We start from the raw sequence: 20884 nt of genomic DNA, 5'->3' as shown, positions 1-20884 counted from the left end.
GATGGAAAATTTGGGGCCCTGTGCAGAGGATGGAGGAAGACTTGAGGGGGCAGGTAAGAGGAGTTATAAATAGGAAGAAGGGTAGAAAGGGGGAGTGGAGGAGAAGAAAACTTCAGAAGAGAGATGTAGGGCATTTGCATCTTCTACATCCACAGGTAGGTGCATTTTTCTCTGCATAGCCATTTCTGGCAATTTCACATGTACCCAGTGGCGTGGCCGTGGCCCACCCAATCAAGACTGCTCAGCACTGGAAGAAGAGGCCTGCAGAATGATCACTTTGGACCCCATCCCGTGGTGGCCAAAGGAGAGGGACCCAACCCTGCGGCTGCTGAAGGAGAAGCCTACAGTATGACCATTGCAGTTCCCATCTCATGGATGTCAAAGAAGGAGAGGGCCACTCAGACCTCAACCTGTGGTATCTGAAGAGGCCTGCAGCATGGCCATAATGGATCCCATTCTGCAGCAGCGAAAGAAGGAGAGAACCATCATGGGCCTTTCTCACAGTGGCCAAAGAAAGGAGTATGAGGTAGCTAAAGATTATATGTGTGAGTGGGAGCCTGAGAAAATGAGAGCCTGTATTGGGGGGGAAGTCTGAGAGAGAGTGAGAGCTTGTGTGTTTGTGTTTGTGTGTGAGAGAGAGAGAGAGAGAGACTGAGGGTCTGTAGGGATGTATGCATGTGTTTTGGAGCTTATGAGAGCCTTAGCTTGTGTGTGTGTGAGAAAGCCTGTGAGGGAATGCATATGAGAGTAAGAACTTGTGTGTGTGTGAGAGCCTGTGAGGGAATGCATATGAGAGTAAGAGCTTGTGTGTGTGTGTGAGAGCCTGTGAGGGAATGCATATGAGAGTAAGAGCTTGTTTGTGTGTGTGAGAGAAGAGAGAGCATGTGAAAGTGAAAGCCTTGGAGGAAGAAGGTCTCATGATCAGAGAGCATCAACCTGGTGCAGCAGGAAAGGATCCTATAACAAGGACCTGGTCTCCAGGTGGTGCATTGTCCTCCCGCACCAAGGATGTGTCTCCCAGGGCTACTACCCAGGAGGGGGAAGGGTTAGGTCGGCCGTCATAGTTGGTGATTCGATTATTAGGAATGTAGACAGCCAGGTGGCTGGTGGGCATGAGAATCGCCTGGTAAAATGCCTACCTGGTGCGAAGGTGGTGGACCTCACGCATCACCTAGATAGGATTTTAGACAGTGCTGGGGAGGAGCCAGCTGTCGGAGTACATGTGGGCACCAACGACATAGGAAAATGTGGGAGGGAGGTTCTGGAAGTCAAATTTAGGCTCTTAGGTAGAAAGCTGAAATCCAGAACCTCCAGGGTAGCATTCTCTGAAATGCTCCCTGTTCCACGTGCAGGTCCCGAGAGGCAGGCAGAGCTCCGGAGTCTCAATGCGTGGATGAGACGATGGTGCAAGGAAGAGGGATTCAGTTTTGTAAGAAACTAGGGAACCTTTTGTGGAAGGGGAAGTCTTTTCCGAAGAGATGGGCTCCACCTTAACCAGACTGCTGGCGCTAACCTTTAAAAAGGAGAAAGAACAGCTTTTAAACTAGTACTAAGGGGAATGCCGACAGTCGCTCAGCAGCACATGGTTCAAAGGGAGGTATCTTCAAAGGATACTAATGGCGCATTAGAATTAGGGCATCCCAACAGTGAGGTTCCAGTAATAAGAAAAGTAGTCCAAGTGCCTGTAATTAAAAACTCACCAGAACTAAAAAGATTCCAATTTATCCCTATCAATTAAAAAGCAGAATGAAAATACAAGCAAAAAACACATTTTGAAATGTTTGTATGCTATTGCCAGAAGTCTAAGAAGTAAGATGGGAGAGCTAGAATGTATAGCAGTGAATGATGACATAAACTTAATTGGCATCTTAGAGACATGGTGGAAGGAGGATAACTAATGGGACAGTGCTATATCGGGTACAAATTGTATTGCAATGACAGAGGTGAACATCTGGAAGGTAGTGTAGCGCTTTATGTCCAGGATGGCATAGAGTCCAACAGGATAAATATCCCGCATGAGACTAAATGCACAATCGAATCTTTATGGGTAGAAATCCCTTGTGTATTAGTGAAGAGTATAGTGATAGGAGTATACTACCATCTACCTGGCCAAAATGATGAGACAGTCAGTGAAATGCTAAGAGAAATTAGGGAAGCTAACCAAATTATTAGTGCAGTTATAATGGGAGATTTCAATTACCCCAATATTGACTGGGTAAATGTAACACTGGGACATGCTAGAAAGATAAGGTTCCTGGATGGAATAAATGACAGTTCTATGGAGCAATTGGTTCAGGAACCAACCAGAAGGGAGCAATTTTAGATCTAATTCTCAGTGGAGCACAGGATTTGGTAAGAGAGGTAACGGTGGTGGGGCCACTTGGCAAAAGCGATCTTAATATGATCAAATTTGAATTAATGACTGGAAGGGGGACCCTAAGCTAATCCACGGCTCCAGTGCTAAACTTTCAATAGGGAAACTTTGATAAAATGAGAAAAATAGTTAGAAAAAAACTGATAGGAGCAGCTACAAATGTAAAAAGTGTGCAAGAGGGGTGGACATTGTTAAAAAAAATACTATTCTAGAAGCACAGTCCAGATGTATTCCATATATTAAGAAAGGTGGAAGGAAGGCAAAACGATTACCGGCATGGTTAAAAGCTGAGGTGAAAGAGGCTATTTTAGCCAAAAGATCTTCATTCAAAAATTGGAAGAAGGATCCAACAGAAGAAAATAGGATAAAGCATAAACATTGGCACGTTATGGTTAATGTTTTTTTATTATAAAATAGTTTAACTGACATACATAGCATGAAATGGAGCATGTTGGTTCCTTACATACCCCATAAACACAGATCAAAAGAGCACAGTATTTCAATGGTTATAAACCTTTCTACCCGTCCCTCCCCCCTTTTCCCCTGAATATTCAGATAGAATCTCACAGAGAGTTTTGGCACTTCATGTTATGAATTCGCTGCCCGCGGGTTCTCCCACAAGCAGGCTCACTCACCCACGCTGCTTCCTTACCCGACGCAGCAGGGACGCCGACATCGGGCCTTCCAGCGCGGCCGGAGCCGCGGACTTTGTTGCTGCGTGCGGCCCGGAGGCCACCCAAACTCCTCCCAGGGAGTCACTGGTCTGCAGCCCTATAAAAGGACTTCAACTTCCAGTCAGCCTTGCCTTGCATCGGAGTTGCTTCATTCTGGAGGCTCCTGCCTGCCAGAGCTCCATCAGGTCTTCTTCGTCTTCTCCAAGGAGTTCTTGTTGTCACGCTACATGAAGTTATGTCTTCGTTACCTGAGGTCCCTTTCCAGTTGTCCTGGTGTCTCGCTTTGATCCTCCGTTTCCTGATGTTCCAGGTTCCTTGATGTTCTGTTCCTGTGTCTTCATCTTCAGCGCTCCTGAGCCTTCCGGTACCTGTTAGGCCGGGGGTCCCTCGGATGATGTCTTGTCTGAGTTGGACTAGCCTGCAGGTGGACAAGTGTCCTGTGCTCCTGAGCCGTCATGTCCTGCCAGCTGTTGGTGGAGCTTCGGATGACATCGGCTCCGTCGGAGTTCTGCTTCGGCTGGATTCCTTCCTGCGTTTGTCCTGTTCTCAGCATGGTCCGTGACCAGCCTCCTCGGGCTGAGTAGGGTGCGCAGTGGGACAGGGTGGTCAGCGACCAGCCCATTGGGTCCGCCCGTGAAGGTGGGCTGAGTAGGGCGCCCTGAGAGACAGTGCCAAAGTCTATCCTCCCAGCTTTGCCTAGTTCCTCGTCTAGTCTGTGATGCCGTTGCATCAACCCAAGTCTTCGTCTGTGATGCCATTGCATCAACCCAAATCTTCATCTGTGTTGCCGTCGCATCAACCCAAGTCTGTCATGTCTTCATGTCAAGGTCCGTCTGCCCTCATCCTCAGGCCAGGCCTGCTGCTCCATGCCGATCCAAGCGGCAGGTCCGAAAGGGCTCGGAATAGTCTGAGGACCATTCACATTCCAACATCTTTGTTGTTGGCCTTGGGAGCTTGCCGGCCTGGCGGGGGGTAGACCTTCAGCCATGCTGGAACATGCCGTCAATCCTCGGTTCGGTCCTGGACCCATCTGGGGTTGGGCTGAGGCCCAAGGGCACACAAAACACCCCCTACGTAACACTTCAAAAGAGAGGTAAGGCGAGAATACCGTACATACACAGAGAGAGTTATATAACATTGTTCAAGACTAAATGTCTGGCTTTTGGAGAAAGAGAGTGTAAGTGACCAAACCAAGTCCTCTTAAAGGTTTGTTGTTTCTTGAATGAGTGGTGCAAAGCTTTATAATCCAGCACCAATAAATTGTGGAACTAGTTGCACCAGGACCAAGAGGAAGGGCCTGCTGCTTCTTTCCAGTTCACTAGAATGGCTTTTTTGCCCAATACACATGCTTTATGAAAAAGTAAGGCCTCTCCTCGAGATTTAAGGCTTATTGGAGATAGATGATCAAAAAGGGATAGCATTGGAGTTCAGTGAGATGGAATAGCACAAATTCCTGGAGAGATACGCCATGATTTGTGACCAGAATTGCTGAGATTTTGAGCAGGACCAGAAGGCGTGAGTTACTGTCCCTGGCTCCTCCAGGCAGAGTGGGCAGAGTGGTGACTGCACAATGCCGGCTCGAAATGCTTGCATTTGTGAAATGTAGGCTCTTCAAGAATTTTTGGTGGAGTTCCCATAGGGCTATATTCCCGGAGAGGTTTTTCAAGTGATGATAAACTGTGAGTGACCATGGTTTCCGCAATTTGTATTCCTCCGTCCTGTGACCATCGAGCGACCACTGTTGTGTGAACAGGTTGAGGAGATTCTTTTCAGAATTTCTTCCGTAGTGTAGCCACCGAGCATTTGTCTAATAACTTTAAAAGACCTGCACGTGCACCAAAATATTCGTGTATATGGCTACGTGCAAATCTACCCCAATATTTTAGAATCCACGCATATATAAAATACATGTAAATATACTGTACATGAATGTGAAAGGTACTCATGAATAGATATTCAAGTTAGCTGGATATGTTCCCACTTATCCGACTAAGTGATGGCTTTGCCACTACTGAGCTGGATAAATCTTAAAAGATCCAGCTAAGTAGCGGCAAAACCATCACTTACACTTATTTGGCTATCTTACTAACCCTGGGATTCATCATTCCGCTATAATAGCGGAATGATGAATAGTGAAAAAAAGCGGCAGGGGAGGTGATACTGAGCCAGCACCTACATCATGGCAGTGCATTTTCACCCCCCACAGTTGCAGCCGTGCTGCACTATCGACCCCATAGCGCCAATAGGTGTAGCTAATTCTGGTGCTACTGCTGACGATAATGTGTAAAACATTATTGCCTGCAATGGTACCGGCTTCAAAATTTTATTAACCCCACCCTAACCCCTCCCCTTTCCCTCATTTAAATATTAATGTCACGATAACAGCCCATCGAGTTTTAATGAATGTCCCTGTGAGCTGGATAAGTAGCGCTTTTAAGACTTATCTGGCTATCTACTTATGTGCTTAAAATTGGGTTTTCGAGCATAAATGCACTTTAAGCTGGTAAATGGGCTTTTGTAAATTGCTACAATATATACTATTGAATTGTGAATAGGTTTTACCCACATATGGACATTTTTAGCACGTAAATGGGCTTTTGTAAATTGTTATATTTGCTACTTTTACGCACGCAAATCTTTTTGAAATTACCCCCTACATCTTCACAATGACAGTACATATAGAATATTGTCCACACTCGGGGCAGATTTTCAAAGGGGTACATGTGTAAGATACGCACGTACCCCCCGAAAACCTGCCCCAAGTTCCCCCTGCACGCACCGAGCCTATGTTGAATAGGTTCGGTGATGCGTGCAAGCCCCGGGACACGCGTAAGTCCCGGGGCTTTCCTGGGGGCGTGTCGGGGGCATGTCGCTGCGGCGCGTCATTCGGGGGCGGGGCCGCAGGTGTGGTTTCAGCCCGGGGGCGTTTCGGGGGCGTGGCAGAGGCCTCCGAAACTGCTCCCGGGCCGGGGAATCACGCGGCTGGCGCGCGCGAGTTACGCCTGTTGCGCGAACAAAAGTACGCGCTGGCGTACTTTTTTAAAATGTACCCCTCGATGTGCACCTTTTGTTTTGAAATGTCAGTCCAATTGCTGTTCTCAGTCATTATGCTGGCAAAGCCACTGAAATGATACATTCAGACATGTTTTTACTTCTCAAGAAAGCAAAAGTCGGGCCATTTTCAAACAGATTGGGCAAGGCCAGAAACATGCCACTGCTTTTAAATAATTTCACAGACATTGCCAGAAATATTGGCGTATCTTAGAAAAAACCCACATCTCCCTGCCTCCCGCTGCCTCTCCTGTTGTAGAAGAAGATCGCTATTTAAATACAATGCTCTTCGGTAGGCATGTCACACAGAGATCAAGGTGTGGCACTATTTCTGGTCATGTACTTCTTAGGGCCAGAAGACGCTCCTGACAGCTCTGGGAGTGAGGATCCCATGAAGTAAAGATGAAAATATGAATGAGAGCTCAAAGTAGGAAAAGATCCACCTAGATGATCTTTTTGTAAAAGAAAAAGGGAGGCATCATGTATGGTTAAAAATCAGCAGAAAAACCCAGACAATAAAGCCATTTATTTATACATAAAGAAGGTGTCATCATAGGGCAAGTCACAGGAAGCACAGGGCGACATTGCACGAGACCGGTGTGGAGTAAGGTGCAAGACTGGAAGGGACACGGGGCAGGAAGCACTGAACAGCAGCGCATGAGATTGGAAAGATGGGTGATGGGAAACACAGGACAGCAGCACATGAGGTTGGAAAGGGTGGGATGGGGTGGACGGCAGCAGGCAAGACGCAGGGGCCAGTAATGGGAAGTGCTGAACGAGAGCGCGTGACGCCGGCTGGGGTTATTGGCAGGAAGGACAGGGCTGCAGTGCAGGAGACTAGAAGGTGGCACCGAAGTGGCAAGCGGCGGGAAGTATGCGACGGCAGCACGTTTGCTAGGCAGGGGCGAGTGGCGGGAAGCACAGCACGGCAGCACTTGAGACTGAAAGAGACAGGGCGCGCGGGAGCGCAGTGCGTGACCCTGGGTGGCATAGGAGCACTCGATAAGCTTGAGCCTTGTCCTGCTGTTCTCTCTCTCTTTCGCTCTCTCTTGTGATCATTCTCTCTTATTTTTTAACATTTTTTTAATAAATGTGAAATAAGTTGGCTACAGGCATGGACACTAGTTTCTCCGTGGATCCCATTAAAAAATGTTTTATACAGAGCTGTGGCTGCCTGGGGCCTATTTGTTAGCCTCCCATAGCAGTGCTGGTTTTCTGCCAAGTTAACGACCTGGAACCTTTATGAACTGCAGCAAATTGCCTTCCTTTTCCCCACTGCAGCCAGAGTGGATGACTGAGGCTGCTGCGTGCCCCAACCTAGTACTGGGGGGGGGGTGGAAGGAGGGGGTCGTTTTCCTTTTAAGAAAATCACCCCTGGCCCATGGGCATTCTGAGTTGAAAGGCACACAGTTATAATACTGCCTGAGCTTCTGTGGACTGCAGCTCCTCGGTGCAGCTATTATTTAACGCTTTTCTGCCAGGCGTGGAAGACAATCATCTCCGTATCAGTAGCAGCATCAGCGGCGACAGTGCTGCCAGGGCATTCAGCTGGGAGGTGGCTGCGGGTCTGTTTCAAACCTGTTACATGCTAGATTCCTGTCAGACAGGCAGTGGCATATAAATCCCGATTTCTGGGGCTTTCCACATTGCTGTAGCATGTTGTAGATTTGCCTGTCGATTAACTGTTGAATTTGGGGGGGGGGGGAGGGGTTAGGAGTGGATTGCGTGTCCCTAATCTGAACCCTTGGCTGAGCTTTTAAAGGGGATAGTTGTACCCCTGCCGAGGAATTTGATGTTGATTGTCTGCACAGAGCAGCAGTTATAACCCTTAAACTCCTTGCTGAGCAGATTGGATGAGCCATGTTGGTCTTTATCTGCCATCATTTACTTTGCTACGTGCCCCCGACTGAAAATCTTAAACTATACATGGTGGTAGGCAAGGTCTAGCCGCGGATGAAAAGCAATGCTCTCTCCATCCGATCATGGAGGATAACAGGTTTATTTGACACATTAAATTTCAAGTCTTAAGTACACTCAGGCGCATAGATATGTATCCAGTGGCAGTGTTGTGTAAATGAATTTCCTATGCATGGTAGCAGAAGTGCTGTGCCAACGTCTTTGAAGAGGGTCCTCAAACCAATTTTTTTTTTTTAAACATATCTTGCAATCCTGTTCCCTTCTAGTGTACTATAGTGGAGAAAATTCTCTGGGGCAGTGAAGGGGGCTTCCCTTCTAGTGAAGTCCTGCACATTGTTTTAATGAATGCAGCGCTGAATAATAAAAATTAACTGGTAACATTTAAATTTCAGGTTACGGAGGGGGCTGTGAGAGGCTGGTTACTGAGGGCTGACAGGACCTCACATTTCAACCCCTCCTCTCTGCTGTCAAAACTGAATTGTACATATTTGGGTACTGCAGAGTGTGAAGAGATTGCAAAGCTCAGGCTGATTCCCCTCACTTCCAAATTGGCATTCCCAAGCGGTGAGCAGCCTTGTGTTGCCATCGGAGGATGTCTGCGCCTAGGAGGCCCGGGCAGGGGGTGAGCTTTGTCGCCCACAGCAGCCTGGCTCCTTCCGTCCCATTTCTAGGGAAGCATGCAAGCCCTTTTTGCAATCTGGGAATAATTCAGAGCGGCAGCACAAGGGCGAGGAGGAAGAGCCATTGTGTACACATAAAGCCGCAGGCAGTTTTTATGATTCTCTGCATCATCTTTTATGCTTTACTCATGCTTCAGATCCAGATTAAAACGGAAAACGGCTCTTACTGTTGAGAAGTTCCAAAGAGTGACCCACCCCCTCACCCCCAAAATGTGTGTTCACTCCCAAAGGCTTTCCACTGCGGAAAGGAAAACCTTAAACCACTTTTATCTCATTTTTTATTGACGAACCCTCCGAGTCCCTTATGTATAGTTCCCGTATATGGTAGGATTGCTGATAATTTATCTTCCAAGTACAATGGCCGATGACAGCATAAAGATTGGGGGCGAGCACTCGAAAACCCGTTTGGTAATTTTCCCGATGCAAGACTGGCCCATTCCTTTCCACGGAGCTGGTAACATTGGCTCTATAAATTGTGAGGCTGGAAATAAAGCATTGCAAATGAAATGTTTATTAGGGTCCGTGGTGCACCAGAATGTGCTTTTGTGCAGTATAAGTTTTCTCTGACATTGAAAAGCAATAACAGAAGTAATGCAATGGAAGAGAAATTATTTAATACATGGTGCTGGAGGTGACTGGAATATTAAATACATCCATAACCCTGACAGCTTTCTTTATTTTCGTATTAAAGCAACAGCGTGTTGGTGTAAAAAAAAAAAAAAAAGAAAGGAACCACCTCCTTTTACCCATTCAGAATTTTCTGCTTCCAGAGGAAACCGTCTGCCGTGCTGTACCTCCTTCAGCTGTAGTGCCAGGATGCTCCGTGAGGCAACATTGGTGATGGGAGGGGGGGGAGTGGTGATCTTGAGTCATGATCAAGCACCCTCTAGAACTCTGAATGCCGTTCTCCCCCCCCCCCCCCCCGGCAGTCTTATTATTTTGATTAATATTAAAATCTTTGCTTCCTACCTATCCGATTGCGATTACAGAAATCCAGTCTGGCACGGTAACAAATTGCAAGGTAATTTACAACATGCAGGCAGCTGGTAGGGAAGTAGATCCAAGCAGAGGTAAAAACCTTGCTGCATGTTCAAAAAAACACCCGAACAAAACTGCAAATACAGTGTATCGTGACTTGAGTTTATTTTATGTATTAGAAAAGGCCTCTGGCATTTTCAGGCATGTCTATATAAAATCCAAAGGTGATGCACGTATAGGAGCTTTCAGAAATCTCCCCCGTCCCTTCTTTGAATGAATCATGGTATAGGAGGCGAGTCTACGGGAGACTAAGCCTCTCTCTAACAAAAAAAAAAAGGCCTGGAACATGGGCAGCCTGCCAGGACTCATTCCGCATGGCACCAGCACCCTGTACAAATATTTTAAAATGCTCTGGCCACTGCCCGGGTCATCGTGGGATCAGTTTGGAGAGGGACCCGCATGACGGGATCCAGCAGAGCACATCTCACCAGTTGGCCAAGAAGGAAGACTTGAGTGAGTCGGTTGACAGCTGAAGAGCATCGATGGAGATCAGTGTAACTCTGCTGCTGCTAGATCCCAGGCACCATTGCCTCTGTGCTGGCAAGCATTTCTGAGCCAAGAAGTGGCAGTGTTTTGTGCACCAGTATTTTTAAAATTCGTGGGCCAGCTGGGCTGGCCCACGAATGTGAGATCAGCACAGCCATCCCATGAATTTTATAAAACATAACGGTTGTCATATGCCAGCGACTGGTTCAGATACGCTTCAGGGTCTGCTGATTGATACAGCAAAGACTGGAAGAGAGTCACACTGCAGTGCCTTCCTGTTCTGACAGCCACTGAGTAAGCAAGACCCGCATTCCTCCCTCTACCATTAACCCCTGCCGTGCCAGCTTTGAGCTTTTTTCTTTCTATTTGTTGGATCAGCCGGCAGGCCACCTTGCAGACTCCCCAGAATTGAGTGCGATGTGCCACTTATGGTCTTGAAAGCTCATATACTTTACCTTCTTGGAATTATTCTTATTTGGGTCCAGTGAAAGGTATCGCCACCACAAAAGAATCCAGTTTAATACAGAACCAGTACAGCTACCGAAACTCTGCATGCCATAATTCATTCAGCCTGTAAAATACTTAGATGAAGACAGGCCTTTGTGCACAGTTGGGAAAGATGGATGTGTTAATGTCCAAGGCAGTCCTGAAAATGTAGCCACAGCCCTGGGAAGTTGCTTATGACGGCACTGTCTGCCTGCTGCTGTTGATGTCTTCAGCATGCTTAATGGAGTTATCTTCTTGTCCTTTTTAATCCATTTTTGTCTATTGTATTACTCTGTGAAAGGCGGTACTTTTTGAAAAAGCCATGCAAGATCCTGCACATTAAGACCAGTAGCTTCCAACTCAGTGCCCCATTCCATGCTGTGATTCTTCTGGGCAGCACTGAGGAACCAATGTAATAAGATGCACTTGGCACAGTGCACAGTTTAACCCACAGTTGTGTACACATTTTTTTGGGTGCAACCTTTCTGCTGATGCAGCAAGTAGTTCTGCGCACAACAATGTGGCATGAATTTTCAAAGTGGTGTTGCGCATAGAAATAGCATATCTACACATACATAGGATGTGTGCATGCAGATGCTATTTTAGAAACATCAAGAGTACGCATGTATTTTTAGTTTTGCCTGTGTATTTTATCGGCGTAAAAACGGGGCAGACTGGGTAGGAGGGTTCAAATGTACTCTCAGTAGTTGCTGTTTTGTAAGAGGTATACGTGTATGCATTACCAAACTTATTCAGACACTTTTACATCTGCTAATTGGCACGTGTTAGTGAAATTGGACTTGTATGCTGTCTGCAGTTTTTGGGTAGGAGGTCTGGGTGAACCGGTGGGGGATTCAGAGTGAAGAACTAGAGAGAATAGTGTACCTGGAGAAGAAGTGAGTGAACTGAGAGCGGTATCAGTGAACTGGTAATTCCAAGTACACGCGCGAGTATTTTCAAAATGGTCTACGCGTATATTTTATAAAATTCCTGCCGCCGCATATAAACCAGGATTATTACACATATATGTTATATTATTTACCCACCTAAATTATACACATGTATGTATATAAAATGGGAGGAGAAAGTGTGCTTTGTTCTTGCATTGGAAATATATGCAGAGATGGAAATATACATGCGTGCGTTTGGAGCAGAAATAAGCAGCATTTTATAAACACTGGAGTTCCTGCTGCACAGTTTATAACATGCTAACGTTAATCTCTGCGTGGCTACTTACGTGTGCAAATGCTGTGCCGCAGATAGGTTTGAAAGTTAGGCCCATGCCTACAAATTAGCGCTCCCCCATGCGAATTCCATGTTAATGATGACATTAGCTATTACCCACTCCCCTTCCGATGCAGAGAAATGCGCTGGTGTAACTCATGCTTTCTTAGTGCTAGAAGCTTAACTCCTAACCAGAGATAAAGTAACATTTCCAGGGCTAATATTAGAGTTCCAGTGCCACAACCTGTAGCTGGGATTTTCTGTGCAGAAAGCATGTTTTTTTATGCACACTAAGCATTTTCTTCACACACGTTTTTGACTGTGTGGTTTTGTTTGTTTTTTTAACTCCCGATGTGTTAGCATACCATTAGCTTTCTGCGTGGAGAGTTTACAAGAAATTAGCATGTGCTCAGCTTATTACAGTGGCCCCTGAAAGAGGAAGTAATTCCCAACCCCAAAGCACAGAAGATGCCTTTATCATTATTTTATTATATTTACCATATCTTTACATGCCTTTACTTCCTTAATTCCTTGGTTTCCCCTGCCCTTGTTTTATGTAACTTCGTTTCCTGTTAATATTATTCGATGTAAACCGGCATGATGTACCTACGAATGTCGGTAGATAAAAAAAACGTCAAATAAATAAATAAATAATAAGATCTTGTACCAATTTGGGAAAATAAAACTCAAGATACAAAACTCGTTAGCCAAACATTCCTAATTCTGCCTGTAAAGAAACCTTGTGTAATCAAAATATTCTGCACTTTGTGGACATTTCCAGTGCTTGTTTCATGTATCTACTTTGTCTTTTACACTCCTCTACAACTCATTTCCTTTCTCTTCCTCTCCGTCTTTTATCTTCTTGGTCTAACCAACTTTCTGGAACTCCCTTCAACTTTTCTTCCTTCTCGCAGGCAGAAGAATTGGGCGAGAGGCAGGTGAGCACAATTGGGTATACATAGCAAGGGTGGGGAGGTTCACACCCCCACCCTCGAGGTGCAGAGAGGGGGTCCACTCCTATTCCACCTTTCAAAGTCATAAGAAGAAGTACAGGGGAGCTGGAAGGGAGGTGAACAAGGAACCCTAGATTGCCCCTATCCAAATCCTTCTCCAGTCCTCCCCTTACCTCCCAGCCGCTTGTTACCTAGAGCGATGGCTGCCCAATCAGGTGGCAGCAGCAGCAATTTTGAAAAAAAAATCCAGCCTAGGGCCTTCTTCCACCCGTGGTGGCCCTGCTCCCTCCTCCCATACGGGTTTCCTGTTACTATGGAAACCAGTTCAAGGGGCAGGGCAGCTATCTAGTCAATGCCAAACCCAAGAGAGCTGTTCTGATGCATCTTCCTTTTCTTCTTTTTCATGAGTACACCATTGGGGAATAACCCTGAGAATGACATTTACCAAGTCCCCCTTTCACAAAACAAATCAAGACCCCCTTAACCTTATTCATCATCCTCTATACCTACTTGAGGGTAGCAACTTTCAAACTGTGCACAGAAGCTTGGTAGGGAGTGCATTGTACAAATCAGCACCTCTTGTACCTTTCATCGATTCAAACAGCAGAAAATCTTCACTGATGTCAACCTCCTACTGTAACATAATAACATAGTAATGACGGCGGAAAAAGACCAAAATGGTCCATCTAGTCTGCCCAGCAAGCTTCCCAAGGTAGTACTGCTGCTCCATTCAGGTTACCCCCAAGCTTTTTTATTTATTCCCATCCTCTAGCCTTTAGGGATCCACAGTGTTTATCCCATGCCCCTTTGAAATCCTTCACAGTTTTAGTCTTCTCCACTTCCTCCGGAAGGGCATTCCAGGCATCCACCACCCTCTCCGTGAAGAAATATTTCCTGACATTGGTTCTAAGTCTTCCTCCATGGAGTTTCAAATCGTGACCCCTAGTTCTACTAAATTGTTTCCAATGGAAAAGGTTTGTTGATGACCATGGATCATTAAAACCCATACATATAACCCCACTACCCCAAAACCCCACTCCATCCCCAAAACACCCAAACCTAGATAAAAGTGCCCCCTCTTACAGAGGTATAAATAGTAAAGTGACATATTGGGTCTCTACAGAGACTCTCGCTCTCTCCTCCTCCCACTTGCATAGCTAATTTGCATATTAGTGTGCATTAGGTCCTTATTGCTAGTGATAAGGTGCTAGCGTGAAATGCTAAATGAATCTGTTAGAGACCCAATGCATCTTTCTTGTGGTTAATATCTACATCCTGCCTATGGTCATGTGCAAAAAGCCTCCAGTGTGCCTAGCCATTTCCCTCACAGCGCATCTGGTAAGCTTCAAATTATTGGAGAAGTAACAGTATCCCTATTGCATCTATCACTTAATGAAACAGGCGCCATCTCAATTGATGGGGCAATGAAATCTGTACATGCCTTTTTTTTCTGCAGCCTTCTAGCTTTCAGAACATTTTAGCAGATTAAACCTTAAATATTGGTAGCACAGGTGAGAAAAATATTAGTGTGCAACAGTGCAGTGCATCCAAGTAGATCCATGGTACCATTGTAAACAACAACAAAAAACGGAATACAATTATGTCGTTTATTCAAGTGAATAAATGGTTTGGAAGCATTTCACTTAGCTTGTTCAAACAATAGCCTTTGTTCAATCAGTGGTAATTAGCAGAAAAAGGCAACAAGAGTTTAAATCCAATTAGCTCTGGTTTATGAGTCTGTACAGCTATCCTCTATGTATCCTGAATGTAGAGGACTACAGATGCAGCCAAATCAGTTCAGACCTGCATGAATTCTGTCAATTAGGCCACTCATGCATCTCTGTACTGGATGCCTCTAAAAACAACAGCACAGACCCTCCTGTCTCTCTAAAAACCTGTGCCTGTACAATGTGGCAACAGCAAATAACCCAGTCTGCTTAGTTATTCCCGTACACATTGCTAAGGATTATGCCAGCTGCTAGCCTTAGAAAACTGTAGGATGCCAGTCTTTCTCCAAGTTAGTTTTTGATGTCCTTCCTATTGGTTCTTTACCATCGAGGGTAGATGAGCATATAAGTTCCTATTAGTCCAACACCCAGGTCCTCCTCCCCCCTAGTTTTATCTTACCACCAAGCTTTGTAATAATTTAAACAACTACCAAAACGAGCGAGGCTATTGCCTGAACATCCAGGCCCTTAGGTCTCTGTTGCCCTGCTGGATGGTAGTTGGCCACCACCAATATGCTGACATTGACTTGGTTGATTTCTGGGGGAACCTTAGCAAGCTGATTCCAACCCATCTACCCCAGATTGGAACCAGCAGATTGTATTACATACAAGGACGCATGACAGATTTCTCAAACAAAGTTTTGTTAACCACAGTGGAACCAAATGTTTAAATAAATATGGCATAAAACACTGCACTGCCACACCGCAGGTTGTGAATGTTCAACAATTCAATAAAACAACCCAGTAATTAGGATCAAAAAACTATACCTTTCTTATTTTGATGTTTAGTGAGACCTCAAATTATTGCACCTCAAAAAGCTGGATGCTGTGGGGAAACACTGTCATCATGAGTCTCTGTTAAGAACATAAGAACATGCCATACTGGGTCAGACCAAGGGTCCATCAAGCTCAGCATCCTGTTTCCAACAGTGGCCAATCCAGGCGATAAGAACCTGGCAAGTACCCAAAAACTAAGTCTATTCCATGTTACCGTTGCTAGTAATAGCAGTGGCTATTTTCTAAGTCAACTTCAATTTTAAGTTTTTGTTATACAATAAAACAGTCTTTTAAGCCCAAACAAAAACTTACATGTTTTCAAAAAAGGAGTAAATCAACTAGTCACCCAACACTGAACAGCGTTTCAAGAGTTCATGGGGTCTGACCCTGCATCAGGAGAACTCACCACCATCTTGGAATGGATCCTTCCTTCTGCAACGGAAATCACAAAAAAAAAAACAACTTTCATATGATTTGACATTGGATAATTTGAACATAGCAGAGTAGCTTTGTTGTTTGATTGATTATCGATGGCATCAGTCAAAATGAAAGTGTTTTTTTTATGTGCAGGGAGTCAGACACCATGAACTCTCAAAACATTGTTCAGCAACGGGTGACCCATCAATTTACCCCTTTCTTGAAAAAAAGATTTTGGTTTGGGTTTAAAAGACTGTTTTACTTGCATAAGAAAAAATTGAAGCAAAGAGACTCATGATGGCAGTGTTTCCCCCCAGCATCCAGCCTGTTGAGGTGTAAACATTTGAGGTCTCTATAAACATCAAAATAAGAAAGGATCAAAAGTACTGTGTTGTTTTATTGAATTGGTAAATAAATGTGGCACCATGTCCCATGACAATACAAAAGAAAGGCTATGGACATGGCCGGATTAACACTCATTGTCATCCAAGCATGAGCCAGGAGCTTTTGGTTCAAAAGGGAGCCCCCAAACATGGAAATGTAGGGGTTATAAATGCCACAGAGCAGGGAGCGTCTCTTCTGTATATTTGTACAGAGCTGTGTCCATGTAATAGCAGTGGAAGAGAGAGGCTGAGGAAAGAGAATCAGGACCAGCACAGGCATCCATCTCAGGTGGCCAAATCTGTCCACCCTCGGCAAGTGCAGCGCCACCGTCCCTCTGCACAGCCTGCCCCCACCTCCCTTCGTTTCACAAAGCAGGGCTGGGGGAGAGGGCTTGAAGGTTATGCACATGTCGAGAAGGGAAGAAGTAGAAAAAAAATGCCAACTAGGACTGCCCTGGGCAATAAAACCAACAAACATCAGCCCTGTAGAAAACAAAGGAGAGCAGGGAAGGGAAGGGTAGAGAAGAGGAAGAGAGAGGATGAAGGAAGAACAAGAAGCAAGATATGGTGATTAGGAAGGAGTGGAAGTGATGGAGGGCGGTCAAGAATGAGGGATTTAAAGAGGAAGTAGGTAGCTCACTACTGTCCCTAGCTGGCCTGTACTCACCCTGAAACAAGACTCAACACCACCCCTGAGCCCCAAGAGAGGCAGAGGAACAAGCCCTCTGCCCTTGGACTTAGACGCACAAGTCTGCTTTGAAAATGTGCGGATACACGCCCACCCCTGCATGGCATGCGCGCACATTTACCCTTGCTTGAGAGCAGGTGTACGTGTGCATTTGCACGCATTCTTTCCAAAAATTCAAAGTGTGCACGCAAATGATTTCCCCACCCCCCCCAACTCCATCTTGGGAATGCCTCTTTCAGGTACGTGTTAAAGGATACATGAAATCACTTTCACACGTACTTTTATGCATACAACACTGGGCTGATTTTCAAAAAGCCCATTCACGCATGTAAATACTTTTCTGAAAATTGACCCCACATGCTTAAGTGAAAACCCTTGCCCCCCCCCTCCCCCAGGAACAACTCTGCTGAGGGTAAACGTGGGTGTGTATCGGAGGGGGGCAATTTAATAACATGCCATTTCCATGGGTAAAGCACTGTTTTACCTGAGGGAAATGCCTTTGAAAATGACCCTGCCCATGAGGAGCTGCTCACTCTGCTTGGAGATGCAAGGACAGGGGAGGGTGAAGAACTGGGCCGAGTTTGATTAGAAACTACTACATAAAATGCAGGTTATACCGAATGCAGCAATAAGGGTAATGGCGTGGTGTAAACTGGGTACTTGCCAGGTTCTTATGGCCTGGATTGGCCACTGTTGGAAACAGGATGCTGGGCTTGATGGACCTTTGGTCTGACCCCGTATGGCAATTTCTTATGTTCTTAAGAGACCATGTTTTGTAGGCTGCCTAGCAGATGGTTCATTTTTTAAGATACTGTATCTGACATTTAGGGCATTGGATAAGATCAGCCTTTAGTATTTGAATAAAGCAATTTCCTGCTATATGCTGGAAAGAATGCCAACATCAGCAGGGGAGGAATTGCTCTGCATTCTGTCTGTAGTAGAATATAAGCTGGTTAAAAGCAGGTCTTCTGTTTCCTTTGGAGTTGCGCCAAAGATATGGAAATCGATTCTGAACAAAGTATGCCTTATCCAAGACTAGCTTTTGTTCTGTCGAAGTGTCAAAACCTGATTATTTAAAAAAGAATTTTGGGATGCAAATAAATAAGGTGATAGGAAAAAGCAGATTAGTTTCCCATAACCCACCAAATGACGATATATAAAAATTTGTAAATAAATAACCTTTTCCTGTGATTTTTATCATTGTAGTATAAACAGAAGTACTCTTCCTGCTTTGTCCTTGATCATCCAGCTATGTCCCATCTCTCTTCTGCTTTGTTATATTTGCTCCCTGATTTCCACAATTCATCTCTGTAAATTTGAAGAGAGATAGGGCAAAAAGACCAAAAGCAACAGGCCAAGATATAGTCAGATTGTCACCTTGAAAGATCTAGTTGATAACATTTCAAGAATAGCTGGACTCTGTAGTTTTCAGTATCTTTTATTAGATCAACCTAAGAAATATTCAAAGACAATTTTGTATGTGAGCTTTAGAGATCACGTAGGTGTCCCTTCTTCAGATGGCATGCATGGTTTTGAATGGATATCTAGAGCTTGATATTTGGGGGATTCTTACAGTATCTTGGTTGAATTAAACCTACACCTATAAGGTGTCCTGGTTGTTTCCAGAACCAATACAACTATTTGGTATAGCTAAAGGTTTTCAAACTCATGCACTGAAGCATTTTTTGTTGTTGTTGTTGTTGGGTCAATAAAGGGCAGCTTGGCCACTAGATATCACCACTGCATGATGACTATGACTCCCTCCATAAAAAGTCATCCTTAAGCAGTCATAAAAACTTTGTAGTTTTCATCATCCCCATTTTTTGACCTGGTACTTTCTTCCTGCTTCAGTGAGTTTCCAGGTCAATCAGAACCAAAGCTGGGACAGTTTATATAGCGTAAAACAGTTGGCATGATAAGCTTCATTACATTAATTTTCCTGCCTCTTTTTAGATTGTCACGTTCACTTAGGAGGAGGAAGGTATTGGCCCTGGAGGAGGGAGTAGCAGCCCGTATAAAAACAAGCTTCTATCAAGCCCTCCCTTGGGGATTAGCATTTTCTATTCTGGACCTTCTTCAGAATCTGTATTTGTTGTCACATGCTGCCCTAAACTTTCTTTTTGTACTTTCTTAGTTACTGTATTCTCTCTTACAGATCATCGGCCTCCTAATGTCCTGGTTCTACTGGAAAAAACTTGACGACATATGCTCTCAGTATGACACTGTGGACTTCAGACTGCTCCGAATTCGAGATTTCCATTTCAAAGAATTGGACTTACAAGGTGCCGGTTGGTGCCTCTGTTTGCCCCGCGAGAATGGGTACATCCCGGTCAATGATGATGATGATGATGGCAGTGCCTATTTTGCTGCGGAAAGCCATGAGCAATCTCAATGTAAAGTATGAATATATTGTATAAAAAGGCACTGACCAAAGGAACCACAGTGGAAACTGGTGCAAACCTCAGCACGCTCGACGTGGGCAGGCCTTTTAAAGCAAAGAAACTTCAGAAATCAAGATTATTGCCTGATTCTGAAAGTCATGTTATAGCAGACAGGAAGCTGACATCCTATGACTGTCCAACCTTGGAGGAATAGATAGGAACATAACCTTTAAAAAAAATAGAAAGCTTTTTTTGTATTCTTTATTTATAGACATTTCAACAATTAACAAAAGCCCTAAAGAAATGCTACAAAAAGCCAAAGTAAACTAAATCACACATAAATATACAATTAGGAATCTTTGCATATTAGTCCACAAAGTAGGAAGAAGAATATATTGTAAAACAGGAAAGAAGAACATATTGAGAACCAAGAAAAATAAAAATCTTAACAGAGATGTGACCAGGCTGAACAAAAAAAGTATAAATCTCCCTTAAAAGAAAAGTTCAGTGCCAAGTGCCATGGGTTGGAGCATGCTCCAAAGGAGTAGAGGATGATGAAAAACCAGGAACACCATGAGGTCCATATTCAGACAGTTTGTCCAGCTAAGTTTGCATTTTTTTTAAATCTCCCACCACATTCACCAGCTCAGACTTAGCTGGCTAAGTTATTATCCGGATCAAAACTTAGCCGGATAAGTCAGAAGTGTTCCAGGAAGGGGGCTGACTTTACCGGATAACACTGATATTCACCATTAACCAAGCAAAGTCAGCCCCTTCCCTGGAACGCCTTCAATTTATGATGCTGATATTCCGCGTTTTCTAGCTAAGTTGTCTGGGTAAGTCTAGTCATGCCCTAGACCAGTCCTAAGTTATCCGAATAAATAACTTGTATTTATCTGGGTATATTCAGCTGCGCCACTGAATATACAGTTCCAAGTTACCCAGATAAGTTTATCGGATAACTTATCCAGACAGCTGTAGATATCCATTCACATAGTTATTTGTAACATAGGGAGGAGGGAGAAGGAAAGACTCTTGAAAATTACGATTTGTCAGCATCATAGGAACTATGTTTTCCTTTTCTAAACGAGCTGAAGCTGCAAGGAGGAAGACTAAGAACCAATGTCAGGAAGTATTTCTTCACAGAGAGAGTGGTGGATGCCTGGAATGCCCTTCCGGAGGAAGTGGTGGTCCAAAACTGTGAAGGACTTCAAAGGGGCGTGGGATAAACACTGTGGATCCATCAGGTCTAGAGGACGCGTATAAAGAGGAGGCAGCAAAACACTGCACGGAGTGGCAGTAGCCACAGAGGCATTCATGGAGCGGGATGCCAGTGGCCAGTGGTTGGTGTTCCACCTTCACGGAGCGGAAGGATGGAGGGCTGCCATCTCCAAATTAAAAAAAACAAAAAAAAAAACAGGGGTGGGTTCATGGGCTATAGGTATTACCAATTATTAGGCTTATTCAATTTACCAATTATTAGGCTTATTCAATATTTGTTGATAGTTAATGTGACCTTCAAGGCATAATTCACTTTCAATGCATATCCAGCATAGCTCTCTGCTTCAACGGCAGGGGAGAAGAAAAACTAATACTTCACGCATATCCAGCATATCCACGCATATCAC

The 20884-nt window shown here is 44.6% G+C and overlaps 1 protein-coding gene across 1 annotated transcript in view; it reads left to right on the top strand.

The window, feature by feature from the left end:
- LOC115092825 (tetraspanin-15-like) overlaps positions 1-20481 on the top strand; it is a 466288-nt gene extending 445807 nt beyond the window's left edge. Inside the window, 1 exon segment of the mRNA XM_029604161.1 lies at positions 19031-20481. Coding sequence (XP_029460021.1) covers positions 19031-19279 — 249 coding nt within the window. The 3' untranslated portion in view covers positions 19280-20481.
- Positions 20482-20884: the final 403 nt, after the last annotated feature.

The sequence above is a fragment of the Rhinatrema bivittatum genome, chromosome 5 (assembly GCF_901001135.1).
Source record: "Rhinatrema bivittatum chromosome 5, aRhiBiv1.1, whole genome shotgun sequence".
Lineage (NCBI taxonomy): Eukaryota > Metazoa > Chordata > Amphibia > Gymnophiona > Rhinatrematidae > Rhinatrema > Rhinatrema bivittatum.
Note: the sequence above shows the minus strand (reverse complement) of the source record. Positions and strands in the feature narration are given on the sequence as shown.